This window comes from Nanorana parkeri, unplaced genomic scaffold (assembly GCF_000935625.1).
Source record: "Nanorana parkeri isolate BGI_ZX_2015 unplaced genomic scaffold, ASM93562v1 scaffold962, whole genome shotgun sequence".
Taxonomy (NCBI): Eukaryota; Metazoa; Chordata; class Amphibia; order Anura; family Dicroglossidae; genus Nanorana; species Nanorana parkeri.
The window spans coordinates 490,433-506,788 of record NW_017307230.1 but is presented as its reverse complement, the minus strand read 5'-3'; the positions used below and the strand labels follow the sequence as shown (position 1 = coordinate 506,788).

The 16,356-nt window shown below is 44.5% G+C and overlaps 1 protein-coding gene across 2 annotated transcripts in view; it reads right to left on the bottom strand.

The window, feature by feature from the left end:
* The window catches only part of CFAP57 (cilia and flagella associated protein 57), a 31,669-nt gene that overhangs the window by 3,396 nt on the left and 11,917 nt on the right, over window positions 1-16,356 (bottom strand). For both annotated transcript variants that reach the window (XM_018566613.1, XM_018566612.1), the window contains exons 8-19: window positions 16,175-16,340; window positions 14,462-14,575; window positions 12,991-13,203; window positions 11,463-11,636; window positions 10,411-10,572; window positions 8,164-8,319; window positions 7,956-8,049; window positions 5,962-6,152; window positions 5,338-5,511; window positions 3,647-3,805; window positions 3,011-3,154; window positions 1,066-1,182 (exon numbers count right to left, since the gene is read on the bottom strand). In XM_018566613.1, the coding sequence (XP_018422115.1) occupies window positions 1,066-1,182; window positions 3,011-3,154; window positions 3,647-3,805; window positions 5,338-5,511; window positions 5,962-6,152; window positions 7,956-8,049; window positions 8,164-8,319; window positions 10,411-10,572; window positions 11,463-11,636; window positions 12,991-13,203; window positions 14,462-14,575; window positions 16,175-16,340 (1,864 nt within the window). The remainder of the gene's footprint in view (window positions 1-1,065; window positions 1,183-3,010; window positions 3,155-3,646; window positions 3,806-5,337; window positions 5,512-5,961; window positions 6,153-7,955; window positions 8,050-8,163; window positions 8,320-10,410; window positions 10,573-11,462; window positions 11,637-12,990; window positions 13,204-14,461; window positions 14,576-16,174; window positions 16,341-16,356) is intronic.

The window sequence follows — 16,356 nt, the reverse complement described above, 5'->3', positions numbered from 1 at the left end:
ATATTTGTGTTCATCGAGGAAAAAGACAAACCCGCGGGGGGGGGGGGGCAGTGGACTGGTCCTCAGGTATATTTTTGTATTCTAAGTGTAGCATACTAAATAATGTGCCAGTGTATTTTTTCCATCTCACAGAGATCACAGTACTCCCCCTCACAATGCCTTCACCTGCTTTTCTCTCCAGAAGGATGGTGCCAGCTTCACTCACGCAGCTGGGTGGATCCAGACATAATTGTCGGGATCCGTTTCAGCTGAGGCGTCTCAGTATATAGGGAGCTGCAGCTCGCGGTATACTGACCCTAGTGTGACGGGAGGACGCTAGTTTGTGTCCTCCTGTTACCCTTAGGAGAACTATGGGGAAAAGCCCTAACCCCATTGTTCTCCTTTAAGGCATCATCCAGGGTCACCATCTACTTCCTGGACCAAGTGCTGGCTGAAGGACTGCCGCCCCCTTTCCTGCCAGAGTATCCCAGGTTGCTAAGAGCTCTGGCCAGCATTCCACCCAGCTCTCGGCAACCAGTGACATCAGTGAGCTGAGCGGGATGCCAGAAGTAACACCACCCCTGCCTAGAGACACCCCTGACCGTGCACATACAACATGGAGTAAGAAAAGGAGGTAGCACATTATTCGAATTTTCCAATCCCTGCGATTTTACAAGTCACATGGTGTTTCAGGAAGTAAACAAAGACTTGCAGGATCATATGTCAGAGACAGATGAGGACGTCCTCACGGCAGAGCACTCTGCTCATCTCAGGGCGGCCAGGATTCCATGAATGTGAGAGTAAATCGGCATGCTCAAGTGATTTAACCAGGAATAATAAGATCTATATCATGAATCATATGGCTTTGGAGGATTTGGATGCTATTAACAAGTAGGCTGCATGATGAGATTGAAGATGAGGACAAGTTGTAATGTTGACTTTACCGCCACTTTAAATCTGACTACTGAACTAATTATAGCAATACAAAAGGAGTTTCCTAATGACAGTTTTCATTGTTAGTGAGTAAAGGAGTCAACACTTCTGCCTTATAAACTTAGTTCTTCATGCTCCAGGTCAGTGACTCACCTTCTGCCGTTCTCTCTGCATCTCCCGCTCTGTAGCTTTCAGCTTCTGTTTCAGCTCCGTGATATTGAGGTCCAGCTGGGTGTTCTGCTTGTGGAAGCGTTCCAGCTCGGCTTCCATCTGTGGGACAGGCAGGAAATCTTACAACTCCAGAAAGACACATTAAAGAAATGCTGAGACTCAAAATATTGTTCATACAGTCAAGCGTGGAAAAACACCAAATGAGCTCATTGGCTCTGATGAGGCAGCTCACAGACAGCAAGGCTTCCTTTAATGGGTACCGAAAAGTCACTCAAACCATAAGAATATAGAAAGGAGCACCAGACAAAAAAGAATGAAAGAGTCCAAAATACTTAAGGGGCTGATTCATAAGACTCGCGCCCAGCCATGTGCTGAGCGAAAGCTGTTTGCACGACATTCTGGCCAATAGATGAAGCCAGGGCCATAGAAATGTCCTATGCTACTTGGCTCCATCCAGCGGCAGGAATGCTGTGCGAATGGCATTGGCCCAACATAAGGACGAGCAAAGGTTTTATAACTCATCTCCTATTTTTTCATAAATTGGTAAAATAAAACAACCAGAACTCTCCCCTTTCATCGGGGCTACTAGACAAATATATTCACTGAAATACTTACCTCTGCCCCCTCCCCCCCTTTCCTTTTGCCCGCACTCCACCCCTGATCATTACACCCACCTGTGCCCTGTGTACTGGTATGATTAACTCTGTTTCCATTATATCTTACCGATGGAAGAGGTGCCAATGCCAATTCATGATTATAGCACTCACTGAATCCGAAAAGAAATGCACTCCTCCATACACGTCGCCACGTACACAGGCGACATAATTATTCATCTACTTCTTTATGGCCAACTATAACATACAAAGTTGTGTACCATACGTGCCACTCAGCATCGAAACATTTGATTTTCCTGATAACAAATCTAATTTTGTTTCTTTGCACAATGTTACCAATAAGGAATTAAATAAAAAAAAAAAAGAGATGGGAAACCAGCTGCTGACCAGTTGTATGCCTGATATTATACTGGCCAAGATTCCATCAACATCGTTCCCTCAATGTACTCCATATATATTGTTCTGTCGGTTTATTCCATATACAATGTTCCGTCCGTTTATTCCATATACATTGTTCTGTCAGTTTATTCCATATACAATGTTCTGTCCGTTTATTCCATATACATTGTTTGCTATCTTTAAGCCCTGGTACAGGGGCAAGTTTGGACCCCCAAAGTGCATTGTCTTTCTCTTTCCTGACTCTACATTGGAATAAAATTGTATTTGGACTGTTATTTGTGGTGTGGCACTTTGATTTTAGATGTTTTACAGTAATCATTAGCCACATTTATATTGTGGCTACGGAGGAATATGTTTAAACTACAGTTTTTGTGTCTGGAGCTCAGCTTTAACATGTATATAACTAAATTAATAAAACAGGAGATACAATACAGTGTAAACATATAAACATCAAATACAGTCTGGATTCTTAGAAGCAAGGACAGACGTTTCACCTCTTACCATTAGGGAGCAAGAACAAAAGATCAAAGACTAAACCAATATGGCTTAATAAAACTGTAAAACAACACATCAAGGACAAGAGAGCGGCATTTATAAAATATAAGACGGAGGGGACGGCATTGGCATTCCTTAACTACAAAGAATGTAACAAAAAATGCAAACTAGAAATCCGGGCAGCTAAAACTGAGCGCGAAAAGATAGTAAAAAGAACCCCAAAAAATTCTACCAATATATTAACAGTAAAAAGGTGAGAAAGGAGCAGATAGGCCCAATAAAGGATGGAAGCGGGAAGCTAGTCACAAAGGACAAGGAGCGGGCCGAGGCGCTGAACGCTTTTTTCTCCTCAGTATACACTCGGGAGGGAAACGGGTTTGACACACATGATAAAACTCCCAGTTTAACTCAAAATATACCTCCTGAATCTGCTCCTTCATGTCTTTGATCTCGTTCTCTCTCGGTTCAATCTGCTTCTTCAGCTCCTTGATTTTATAATCCAGAACGAATTTGAACTTCTCCAGTTCCTGATTCTTCTTCTTCAGATCATAAATTCTCTTCTCCTGGATTACAGACAAGGGAGGAAGGGATTTGAGCCCTGATAGATAAATCCCCAAAGGTCCCTGCAGTGTCAGATTGTTACTCATCTGATTAGGATATGTGAAGTTACTATAAAATAAATACCAGTTGTCAGAGGTGGACCCATCATGAACTGCAGGGTCCTATACCATGAACAAATTTACAGTGTAGCAGTCTGATCACTGAGGAAGAGGAGACTGAGGAAATGCTTTTTCTTGCCTGCAGAAGACTGATGGCATTATACCAGCCTAGGCAAAGTCACTAACTGGAGCTGACTGACTGTTTTTCAATAATAAAAGGTGGAGCTTTTCTGCATAATTATACTAATACTGTATAAAGTGACATGTCTGGAATGTATTAATACAGGGCTCTAAGGTCACTAAAAGATCCAATATAAGTATGGGAAGTTGTCATTTGGAAAAATCTGCAGAGTCAGATGATTCAACACGGTACCTATGTGCGTCCAGGGCTCTCACCTTGTCCTGGATAGTCTCATCCCTCTCGTGGATCTCTCTCTTCAGACCCTGGATGTCCTTCTCTAGAGATTTAATCACAGCTTGCAGCTTCTGCTGTTCCAGCCTCATCTTCTCGATGTCTGCGGCACGCTCCTCAATGTCCTTCTGGAGGCTGCTGAACTATACAAGGGACAGGCCACGGGTAAGACTGATTGTCCACATAAATTATAATGAGAATTTGGTACAAATGATAGACAATAAAAGGGGGGGGCTCTTCATATATGTATTATACATTATTCTGATAACAATGGAGCCTGGGGAGCAAGAGTTATATTTACATTATGGAGGATTAAGGTTTTTATTTCGATGGACTTCTGTCTTTTTTCAACCTGACGAACTATATAACTATGTAATGGTTGCTGATCTTATGCGCTGAAGCCAAAAAGTTTTTTTTTTGGAGTTGGGAAGGGTTACAACCTTTTTCAGATATTTATTCATATCTGCTGGGGAGATTTGCCTAAATTTTCTTATAACAGGGGGTCGCAGGGACAGGAAGTAATGGGAAATCTCTCCAATAGGGACAGAGACGGGCGACATCTCTTTGGGTCACATGAGGGGAAGCAGGTAGAGTGGTGTGGCCACTCTACTGCACAATGTTTGCAGTGTGCCTTCCGCCCCCTTTCAGGCCAGAGTGTCCCAGGCTGCTAAGAGCTGAGTAGGGAGATGTGTAAGAGCCATACACACTTCCCCGCCCAACTCTTAGTAACCTGGGAAACTCTGGATGGCATCCTGCCCAGCTACTGGCAACCAGTGACTTCCCCCTTGCCCGTACTGTGCACCAACAGAACAACCCCCATCACCACCATCCATACACCTCAGGTAGCGAAAAGGCTAGGGACACCCCTGTCTCTTGTGATACCCATTCTCATCTTGGTGTCTCATCTTAATGTCTTCCTAAAAGGGGTCAGCGTGAGCTACAAAAACCTCACAGACTTTCTAACCCTTACCCGTTCTTAGAAAAAGTTTTGGCTGGAGGTGTGCAAGTCTTATTTGGCTCATGTTACCCTGGAGGTGGCCTGTAACATGACGTTTCTCTCCCATCTTTGCTTCTCTCCAGAGACACACTGGTTTATGAGGACCTTGCCACCAAACACTCAGCTTCAAAAGCACAATGTGACACTCTGCTCCCCTTATTCACATCTTGGAAGGAAGGAGACACAGATATCTGCTCATGCTTTGGTGAGGTTCCAACTGGACAGTGAAAAGAGCAGCTTAATCAGCTCATCTGTTTCTCACTCTACTTTCGCATCCTATCATCACATCCTTTGTCAGCACATGGGCATTGTAACACAACTGATTGCCTCCATGTTCTGTTTCTCCCTCTCCTTGTCTGAGCTCTGCTGAACAGGGACTACAAGAGACTGGTGCCAGGTCTAATACAGGTATCTACATCGCTCGTAATTAAAAATAATAGAGAGCAACATTATTAGTATATTTATTATATAGTATCTGCTCTCTCTTTCTCTTTGATTAATGAGGGCCCCCATTTTTATTAAAGCAATATATTTATGTGACAATGCATTTTATGGACCAGAGGCAACTCTAAAAGAAAGCCCCAAAAAAAAGGAGGTGGAAAGAAGTAAAGAAGGGATGAAAAGAGGAAACAATGAAGGAGGAAACACAGGACAATAAATGCATTTGGATTTAGTTACCTTCTTCCTCATAATCCCGTTCTCCCCCTTCAGACGCAGTACGGTTTCTTTCTCCTCCCGTAGACGACGCTCATATTTTATTTTTACATCTTGGATCTCTCGGTCTCCATCCTCCTCTATCTGCTTCTTCGTCTCTTCAAACTCTCTGTGGTGTTGTCGGGCTTCATCCTGGGCCTGAGACAAAGGTGATATTGGTTTAGGGCCTATTCCCTTTAGGAGGCCAGAAAAAAACATTGCAGAGATCTGAAGCTGGGGTTCCATATGCACAATGTCAGGTATTGTAACTAATTATAAACAGTATCGGGTGGGTATTGGTCAAGACAAGTCAGATAAATTAGGTTGTGTGCTGGGTACCAAGTTCAGAGGTGAATTGCAGGACATGGGAACTAGTTGGGTGCTGGTCCATACAGTTGTACATAGGTCTGTATGACATTTTACATGTACAATGTCATTAAATGACACAGAAATACATTGGCCAGGAGGGAAGAAGCCAACAGGGCATATGTATACTGCTCAACAACAATGACTGGAGTCAATGGGAGAGTTTACACTGTGCTTTTATCACATGGAGGGACCCCCGCTACAGAACCACATTGAAATGCCACCTTGCTCTCCGGTGCATACCTGCTGCAGCTGAGACACCTTCTCATGCAATTTGGTCTCATAGTACTCAGTCAATTCCTCTAGAGCCTGGCTCTTGCTCTCCTCCAGCTCATGCAGCTGACGTTCATCTTCTTCCTGCATATGCTGTGACTTCATCTGCAGCTCCTGGTACTTTTCATACTCCAGCAGCAGCTTCTGGTTATTGGCCGTCTCTAAAGAAACAAGATAGAAAGATAGGAAAGAGCAGTACACAGAGTTCTACCTGAAACCAATTAATTAATTAACCAATCAATCAATCAATCAATCAGAAATCACCTTTAATTGCTTTAGTTGCTCTAAAACTGAAGTGGCACCTGATGATGATGATGGGTTATTGCAGTTTACACAATATTATTATTGCTCTTTGCATTACCTTATTAAATGGAATCTATAAATACTTTAAATTGTTTAGATATTTATATGAATATGATTATTTAATGTAGATAATCTTATCAATGTTTGGTAATGTTCTACAATACATGGCAGAGGTAGATACAGGACAGAATGTATTGACAAGGGAGGAGAGGTTACAGAAATCTCAGGACTGGATCGCCAGAAATACAATCCTTTGGCAATCCACTTTGTGTATGTTATATGAAAGCCCGCATATCTGCTAATTACCAAAGCTGTTCTTAATTGATGTATTTGTGTATATATTTCCTGTACTGTCAATGACAGAGGTCTGTATCCACTGAGAGAAGGACTGTGCAGATGATGGAGGTGAGACACAGGTGACAGTGAGGCCACTAGATGACACAGAGTGCACTCGGGTGCAATGGAGTCACTAGATCTCACAGGATACCCTGGGGTGCACTGGAGTCACAGGAAGTACAGGAGCGCACTGGGGTCACTAGATTATATAGAATGCTCTGGGGTTGCACTGGAGTCACAGGAAGCACAGGAGCGCACTGGGGTCAGTAGATGATATAGAAAGCTCTGGGGTGCACTGGAGTCACAGGAAGCACAGGAGCTCATTGGGGTCAGTAGATGATACAGAATGCTCTGGGGTGCACTGGAGTCACAGGAAGCACAGGAGCTCATTGGGGTCAGTAGATGATATAGAATACTCTGGGATGCACTGGTGTCACAGGAAGCACAGGAGCGCATTGGGGTCACTAGATGATATAGAATACTCTGGGATGCACTGGAGTCACAGGAAGCACAGGAGCTCATTGGGGTCACTAGATGATATAGAAAGCTGTGGGATGCACTGGAGTCACTTGATGGATTACACAGTACTGCAGACAATGCTAGGTGAGGGGGCATGGAGGAACACAATAAAGGCTAGAATCAAGCAAGGAGGAGGCACTAGGACTCTAAGGAACACTGGGACTCAGAAGACATGGAGGAGATTGAAGCTGTAGGCACGAGCATGCGGGTAAAGGTGCCCATACACCTTACGACCATCGCAAGACTTTTGTCTTGCGATGGTCGTATGCTTCTTGAAAGCCTGTACGATCTGCCCACCTTGGACGGGCAGATCATACTTGCGATCATCATACTTGCGATCATCGGCGGGCTTCCGATGACGGCAATGCAGAACGGGCAGTGTGTGCATGCGCACTCCGTCCCGTTCCGCAGCTATCGGGCGAGTAGGCTAGAAACCCGCTGAGAATCGTACGAATCGTACGATCGTACATTTTTTTAAGTACTTTACAACCATCGCAAGACTAAGGTCTTGGGATGGTTGTAAAGTGTATGGCCACCTTAAGACTCTGACAGCGCGGGGGCTTGGATCAGGCTTAGCAGTGTGTTGCTTGAATGCTCAGTCATGCATCACTTAGCAATTAATAGCTGTGCCAATCAGGTGAGCTGCCCCCTGACTGGCTGCGGTGCCGGCGCTCCAGGAGAAACCTGGGAAGGAGACCCTGCACTGGATGGCACTGTATGCCAGGAGAGGTGAGTTAGACGTGTACCCTTACACTTCTATAGCTATATATTTGTGTTTATATTATATATTCCCACATCAAACATACCCAGATCCTGCATCATTTGAGAATGTTTTTCTATAATTTCAGCCACGTTCTCCTGATGTTTCAGTTCTTGTTTCTCAGCTTCAGCCTTTAGAATCTGGTAAACAAATTTGACAGTTACAGAGGTCCGCTCCTCATCTCCAGCCAGGGGAGGTAGGATATGAAAGAGATGAGGACATTGGATTGGTTACGTTTAGCAGGAAGCACATACCTGGTTTGTGGTCTTCAGCACCTCCATTTCCTGGATGAACTTCTCAGTCAGCTCTTTGAGCTTCTCGTTATAATTCATGTCTTTCAGGCGGAGTTGATATTCGTTCTCCATTTTCAGTTCCTCCACGCGGGTTTTTAGCTCCAACATCACCTGGTTCTATAAATTGACATGGTTGTATAAACTAGGGAATGTGTTTTATTTGGTCTGCTCGTACATAATTATGTTTTCTCAGCACTTAACCCACTCAGCACCTCAGGGTCCATCCTCTGCCCATTGTTTCCAATCACACACACCAATCACATCACACATCTCCCAGGTCACATTTTAACTGCTAGCATGCTGTGTGCCATGCCACCTTCCTGCTCTCTGTGGCAACATGCACAGTGACTCAAACTAAGGATGGGCTCGGGCATGTTCGCAGCTCCACGCGCCAAGCCCGCCAGGATGCTGTCTGCACGCAGCGCCAATCACAGGCACTGAGACATTTCCCAATCTCTGCAGCTGCGGACCGAGAAAATGTCTCAGTACCTGCGCGCTGTCAGCTTCCTGGTGGGCTCGGCACGTGGAGCTGCGAACACGCCCGAGCCCATCCTTACCTCTAACCAGGGAAACCATAACAACTTGCCACAATCCGCAAGAGAGCACAATAAAACATTACAGGGGACATGGGGGGGGACAGTCACTTTTTATTTTTTTAAGCCAGCCTGGCATTCGACATTAAATGCCAACTCAAGTCAAAACATATTCATTTGTCTTGGATGGAATGCGAAAGGATTAGAGACTTTCGTTATTGCCATCCGTGTGGGAGATTTCCTTTCAAGGCAAGAAGTGATGGGGACGTAAAACAATATTATTTATTCCTGCAAAGTAAGGAAGTCTTAGAACTTCTGACAATGATGATACTGCTCTCTCTGCTTTCCTGTCCCATTTCTTGTACTGGTGTCACAGGTGCAGGAAATTAGGCAAAATTTGTTTAATTGGGTCAAAGATAGAACTAAAAACTGTTCCATACTCTGAAGCTGGCCATAGACCTTACAACCATCACAAGACTTTTGTCTTGCGATGGTTGTAAGGTAATGAAAAAAGTACGAACTGCCCATCTTGGACATGCAGATCGTACTTGCGATCATCGCAAGCCCGCCCCCGTGAGGGGCGGGCTTCCGATGACTGCAATGCTGAACGGGCAGTGTGCGCTTGCACACACCGGCGCGTTTGGCATTTGTCTTACGAGCATGCCACTAACAATCGTACGATTCTCGGCGGGTTTTCAAACATGCTCGTAAGACAAAAGTCGTGTGACCGTACAGTAGCAGAGGTCGCACGCCTTCCATACACCTTGCATCGTACGATCGCAGGATTTCCCGCGATTATCGTACGATAATAGCAAGGTGTATGGGCAGTGTGCCACCGCATTTACTGTACGAAGATGAATAAATGTCACCAACACACAACCAGTATTGCAGTCCATAGAGCACTTTTGGGGCCACGCAGGGTCCCCTTCATCAGGCTCAGCAAACTCCGGTAAGGAGTGCGACAAGGTATCTTTTTGTTTCTCGCATTTAATGTACGGATAAACGATTTGCATGTTACAAGCACGCTAGAAAACCCGCAGACAATCGTACGATTTTCGTCGGGTTGGCAGCGCGATCGCAAGACGAAAGCCGCACGGCCCGAGGTGCGCAAGCACACACTGCCCGCTCACTATTGCAATCACATGTAACCCCTCCCCTCAGCAGGGAGGACTTGCAATGATCGCAAGTATGATCGCCCAAGATGGGCAGGTCGTACAAACTTTTATTCACTTTACAACCATCGCACAACGAAAGTCGATGGTTGTAAGGTGTATGGCCACCTTTAGCCTAGAAAAAAAGAAATGGCTAGAGTTAGGCTTTGATCCTGCATGGATTCTGAGTGGTTAGCACTGTGCTGTTCTGGGATCTTGGGTTAATTTCCTACCAGGGATCTATCTACACTGCTTTCCTCCTGTGCTTGTTTTGGTGTCCAACATTAGCGTGTAAATCAAAGGCCACAATTACAAACCCTTTCTCAGGTAAAACAGTTAAGAAATATATGGAAGTTAAGAAATAGTGGAAGTGGTGGATTGCTAAAGTGTGGTCCTCCTGTCTCTGTGAAACATATACATTTCTTATAACAATGTGTGGTAATGTACAACATTGAATGAGAGGCCCAACCCGAAGAGAATGAAACAACATAGGAACTTCTCTTAATATGGTGACTCGTCCTTACCTTTTCCTCCAGGTCAGACTTGGTAATCAGAACCTCTTCGGCATACCCCATCTCTTTATCTCTTTTGAGTCCTCGACCCTCTTTGTCGGAGATTTTCCACAGCATCAGGCAGCCGTCTTCAGAAACGGACAGAAGATACTGGTCGTCGTATGTCACCATCAGCTATAAGAAGAGATTGTGTCACACTGAAGTCTGAACGTGTAAGAAACCGAACAACAGAAAATGAAAAGAAGATGGCAGATATTCAGTCAATAAGGGAAAGGATGGTGCGGGTGGGGACCCAATAAAAGATCTGACTGCCCAAGGTCTGTGGAGTGAGCAGTTATACAGTATTTAAAAAAAAAAATTATTAGGATATACACAGATACTAACCCATTGTAGAACATTGGGTCAGTTTTGAGTCATGGCAACTCTATGGATAGTTATCCTATTGTGATTATGTATTGGGTTTTTATCGCAGGATACAATTATGAAAGTGCATGGTATGGCCAAAACCAAGAGTTTGTGATCCTGACAGCCACTTATATAACCAAAAGTATGTTATTTCCTTCCAGCCCCCACCTCTGCTTCAGCATATTATTGAGATCAGGTTAATGGTACAGCATTCAAGACAATTGTGCCCTTCTAACCTCGTAGTAACAGTTTGGTGAAGGTCATTTTCTGTTCCACTATGACTGTACCCTTGTGCACAAAGCCAGCTCCATAAGGACATGGTTACTTGTGGATGAACTTTAGAGTTCTGACCTCATCCCCACTGAACAGCTTTAGGAAGAATTGGAACGGCCACTGCTAGCCAGGTCTTCTTATCCAACATCAGTATGTGACCTCACAAATGGTCGCACATTCATTAATAGTGCAGATTGCCAGACCTTACATGGAATTTGAGCTAGGGTCTGTTTAGTCAGATACCAGCATGTTTTTGGGTTTCGAGTGGAAACCAAAGGAAACCCACAACCTTGCTAACACCCTTCCCCTCTATTTTTTCTAATGTGAGAGAACTACAAAATTATTACAGCACATTTGCACAAAAACAATGAATGCTCAGCTCTTACCTTGGTGACTGGCCCTGCATGGCCCTGGTACTCATTATACTCCCTTTGTGGCGGTAGAGGGTATTTCATGGAGCGTACAGTACCAACCGAGGTGCCTGTAAATATCATCTTTCCAGAGTGAGAGATGGCAACGGCTGTGTATGTGACATCAAAGGACGGAACTTCCCGCACAATCTAATGTAAATGTAAAGAGTAACACACAGTGAGACTTTGGCACAAACATAGCTATAACCTAAATGTTATGTGTGTGTGTGTGTAGTATGTGTGTGTACAGCCTGTGTGTGGTACTGAGTGTGTGTGTAGAGTATATATGTGTTTGTAGTGTGTGCTTATAGTCTGTGTGGTGCTGTGTGTGTGTATAGTATATATGTGTGTGTAGTGTGTGTGTATAGCCTATGGGTGGTGGTGTGTGGGTTTATGTAGTATGTGGGTGTACAGCCTGTGTGTGGTAGTGTGTGTGTGTGTGGTATATATGTGTGTATAGTGGGGGGTGTGTGTGTGTGTGTGTGTAGTGTATGTCTACAGCCTGTGTGTGATGCTGTGTGTGTAAATCTATGTTTCAGCATACTATACAAGATTAAGCAATTATTGTTTTAATGCTAAACCCATATGTATTATCACATGAATTTTAGCATACTTAGAATCTTAGCAATGTGTATTTCTTCCAGATCTGTGCAGTAATCCCATGTGAAACTTGGAGCTTCCTGTAATACAGACCGCTCACCGCTGCTCTCTCTCCTTGTGCTGGGTGACTGGTCTTGTCTCCGCCCCCTCCTGTAATAAAGACCGCTCACTGCTGCTCTCTCTCCTTGTGCAGGGTGACTGGTCTTGTCTTTGCCTTCTCCCCTAATAAAGACCTGTTACTGCTGCTCTCTGTCCTTGTGCTCGGTGACTGGTCATGTATCCGCCCCCCTACTGTCGTTTACTTAGTGGGTGGAGCCTGCTGGGTCCCTTCCACAGCTCTGCTCTTTGCACAGGCCATGTGCAGCACAGTGATGATGTCACTGCTACCTTTACAAGGTAATATCTAAGGTTATAAAAGATTAAGGTGCACATAAATTAGATTTATACTGTGGCTACTAAGGTTTTTGTGCCCAGAGTTGCAGTGTCACTGCTTGCTAATGCTGTAGTAAAAAATAGGAAGCTAACTTTAGGGATGCCTGGCCATCCACAGGACCTTTTTTGCATAAAGCCAAAAGATAACACTTTCAGATAAGGAGTACTTCCCCTTTAAGACTAAAACCTCTTTGAGATAAGGGAAGTCGCTGCTCTGACTATTCTATTGCGGGTGTAAATTTCGACTTGATCTATTGCACTCTGTGAATGGGGTTTTTCCAGCAGGAGAAAAGGAGACACTGGAAACCATAAAAAAGGGGCCTAAAATGTCTAAATCTCCTCCTGATTACCAGAATCAACCACTGGATTCACATTATGGTGCATTCCAATCATCTAATCCAGGAAGACATCTAGCAGTCCTGGTGAGGGGCTCATTATGACGGAAACAGAATATATAGTCTTGATAACTTACCTGGGAGTCACTAATTTCCTTCAGCGTCTGGTCGGATCCGACTGCGAAAATGGTTTTGGAGTCGGCCAGCAGGGTGATGCAGCTGTAGCTGCAGGATTTCAGGACACATTCAGATTCCCTCTTACCGGTGAGTGTATTCCATTCGTACACAGCGCCGTCCAGGCCGCAAGACACCAGTTTACTGTCATCTGCACTCCAGGCCACAGAGCGCACCTGTCATATAGAGGACTGGACTTCACCATTCATTGTTATAAAAGCAAAACTCCATTTTCACCATGAGTTCAATTAAGAGAGAGCAGATATCAATATATCAATATCTACTTTTTTATATTCCCCCATCATGACTCAATACCATTACCTGTATTTTGCATCCCATTTTGGGAGAATGCTGCAGAGAAGGACCCTTGCTCGCTATGTGGAAGCAGTGTGATTACTACGCAGCCACTGTCCTTCTCCATGGGAATACGCGGCTGTACACCGCCCTACGCTCACCAAGTACAGGTCCGTACGGGTGTCCCTGCTCAGACGCAGACAGGATCCATCCTGTCAGCGTTTGAGTACGGACACCCGCAACCCGCACGGATGTGCAGGGCGCGTGAGCGTAGCGTTTTTGTGCTTGTGCATCCTACTTGTGGGTGCATGTCTCTTCCTGTGGCATAGCAGGCAATGCTTTGACTGCAGCTCACACCACAACACAACATAATACATTGGTCGCTTTAACTGCTCTCAATACAGAACCCCGAATTCAGATTGGTTGGTAACGGTTGCAGCACTTTAAAATGTTTTACTGAGTAAGCCTTTGAATTTGTATAACAAAATCATTTAAATAAAATGTTTTAGCTGTAGACAGTCTAGGGCTCATTCATGTGGCTGCAAAGGGCCGTACACCATCAACAAGGGGTGTATTTCTGTGCTTGGTAGTCACAGGTATTTGTGTATAGCCGCAGCCAATAGCCTAGATGGACAGAGGCAACGGCTGTGTGCAAGTCTGTGCAGTTACATGCATCCAGGGACGAATGGGTGGCCTTGGATGCAAACAGTTTACTCTGTCCCTGTACGCATGCAACTGCTCAGACTAGCGTGACATCTTTCAGGCTGTCATTAATATATACAGGCTGCTGGCCTCAGGTGTATGCAAACACTTATGGCCCCAGGCGCAGAAATATGCCTTTTCTTGACAGTGCATGGCCCTCTGCAGCCTTTTAAGTGAGTGGGGGGCTCGTAGTTTACAAAAGATAGCTGGGAAAGCTGGATTTCCAGCTGGCACAAAAGGTATTTGCAGAAAATGTAGCAAGAAAACTAATACAGACACCCAATCTAAGGACTGGTAAGGTGAACTATGTGACATTTTTGTCCTTTGATTTAATTATTCTCTAAAGGGGACGCTGTAAAATGGCAGCGAGAGGGCACTGAGCACATTTTACTGATAGTTTTCCTACTTACGGAACTATCATATCAAAAATGCATTTACCTTTCCATTGTGCCCTTTCAGGTTAGCGGTATTTTCAAAGGTTGTTGTGGAGTAAATATGGATGACGTTTCCATTAACAGCTGCAAAAAGATGCCCACCATGACTGAAGGCGCACTGCAAACAAAGGAGAATTGAGAGACGAATGTGAGAACTTATAACAATACAACGCAGCCAAAGACTTATGTGGTACCTTGTATACAGCAGAGATGCGTGGCTACATTCATTACATTAATTTAAATTTGAACTTTTGAAAAATTAAAAAAACTGCCCTTGAGGTGGGGCTCTCCCTGCCCTGCCAGGGTTAAAGGTTCATTTTTGTCTAGAGTACCCAGAAATGCAGCTTTACTTTCCTTATCCCTCGCTTCGGCAGGCTTCCTCCTCCCCGTGCAGTTAGGCCCCTGAAACCTCTTGGCACTCCATCAGTCGCACTCTGACATCATTACGTACAATGAAGGACCAGCAGTCCTGCATTGTAAGTAAGGACACTGAGGGCTTGGCCAGAACATCGGAGGGAAGAGGAGAGCGCTGGCTGCTGGGGGAGTGAGGGATGAGAAAAATAACACTGCTTTTGAATGGTATCCAAGACATAAAAGGAACATTTAACCCTTGCATTACAAGGGGACCCACAACTGCAAGGGTGGGGCTCATAGACTCTACGACTAAGCCTGTGATTGGGTGAAATGAGCCAGAGACGGGGTGAGACTTGGGTGAGACACCAGTGATGTGGTACAAACTTCCAAAAACTACTCCAGCAGAAGCACGTGTACGGCCAGCTTCTGTTTGTACTTTTCACAGTTAAATAACAGGGGGCAAGGTTGAGCTTCATGGGGTTAATTTTGACTTGTGCAGAGGTCAAAGTCCCATATACAGTATAAACCTAAGATCTAATAGACACCATAGGGATTTATTTGAAGAGTACTATGGGTACCTGCATGTCACCACTGTTGTTATGTTTAAGATCAGATCAGGTTCCCTTTAAACCTAATAAAAGGCACATATTTTCAGATTCCCTTTAAAAGAGCCCCAGGAGCCATAAAACCTGGCAAGTTTTCCTTTACACTTTTCTATTGGTCATTGGGGCTGCCCATCCTATATGGACAGTGTTTTGACCATCACACCTATATGAGCTTGCTCAACATGCCATTCCAAAACCATGGACATTCATATGATGTTGCCTGCCACCATGTGGCTTTAACATCCTCCGCTCTTCTGGGAAGGCTTTTCACAAGATTTTGGATGATGTCTTTGGGAATTTGTGCCCATTTGTAAGGTCGGATGCTGATGTTGGATAAGAAGACCTGGTTAAGAAACAACGTTACAATTTATCCCAAAGGTGTTCAGTAGGGTTGAGGTCAGGGCTCTGTGCAGACTACTCAATCTCCTCCACACCAGACTGGTCACACCATGTCTATATGGAGCTGGCTTTGTACACAGGGTACAGTCATGTTGGAACAGAAAATAACCTTCACCAAACTGTTACCACAAGACTGACAGAGTACAATTGTCTAAAATGTTTTTGTGTACTGTAGAATTAACAGAACCCTTCATTGGAAACATCTGAACTCATTGTGGAGGGGTACATATACTTTTGGACATACAGTGTATGAACCATGAGTGGCAGGTGAAGTTGTTTTGGTAGATTAAAGTGAACACACTTAAAAAATACAAATTGAACAATTTACACAGATAAAACCCCTACTGGTTGGACTTTACCTCTCGGCAGCCACGGACTGTGAAATCTTTGAATGGACGGATGTCATCAATAAGTAAGTTCATGAGACGCAACTTGTCTGAGAAGCCCACAAGGACGTGCAGTCCGGATGGGTGAAGAGAGACGCTGAAGGCTTCTTCCTGATAGTCCTTGTAAAGCTCAAGAGTGCTGCCAGTGAAAACAA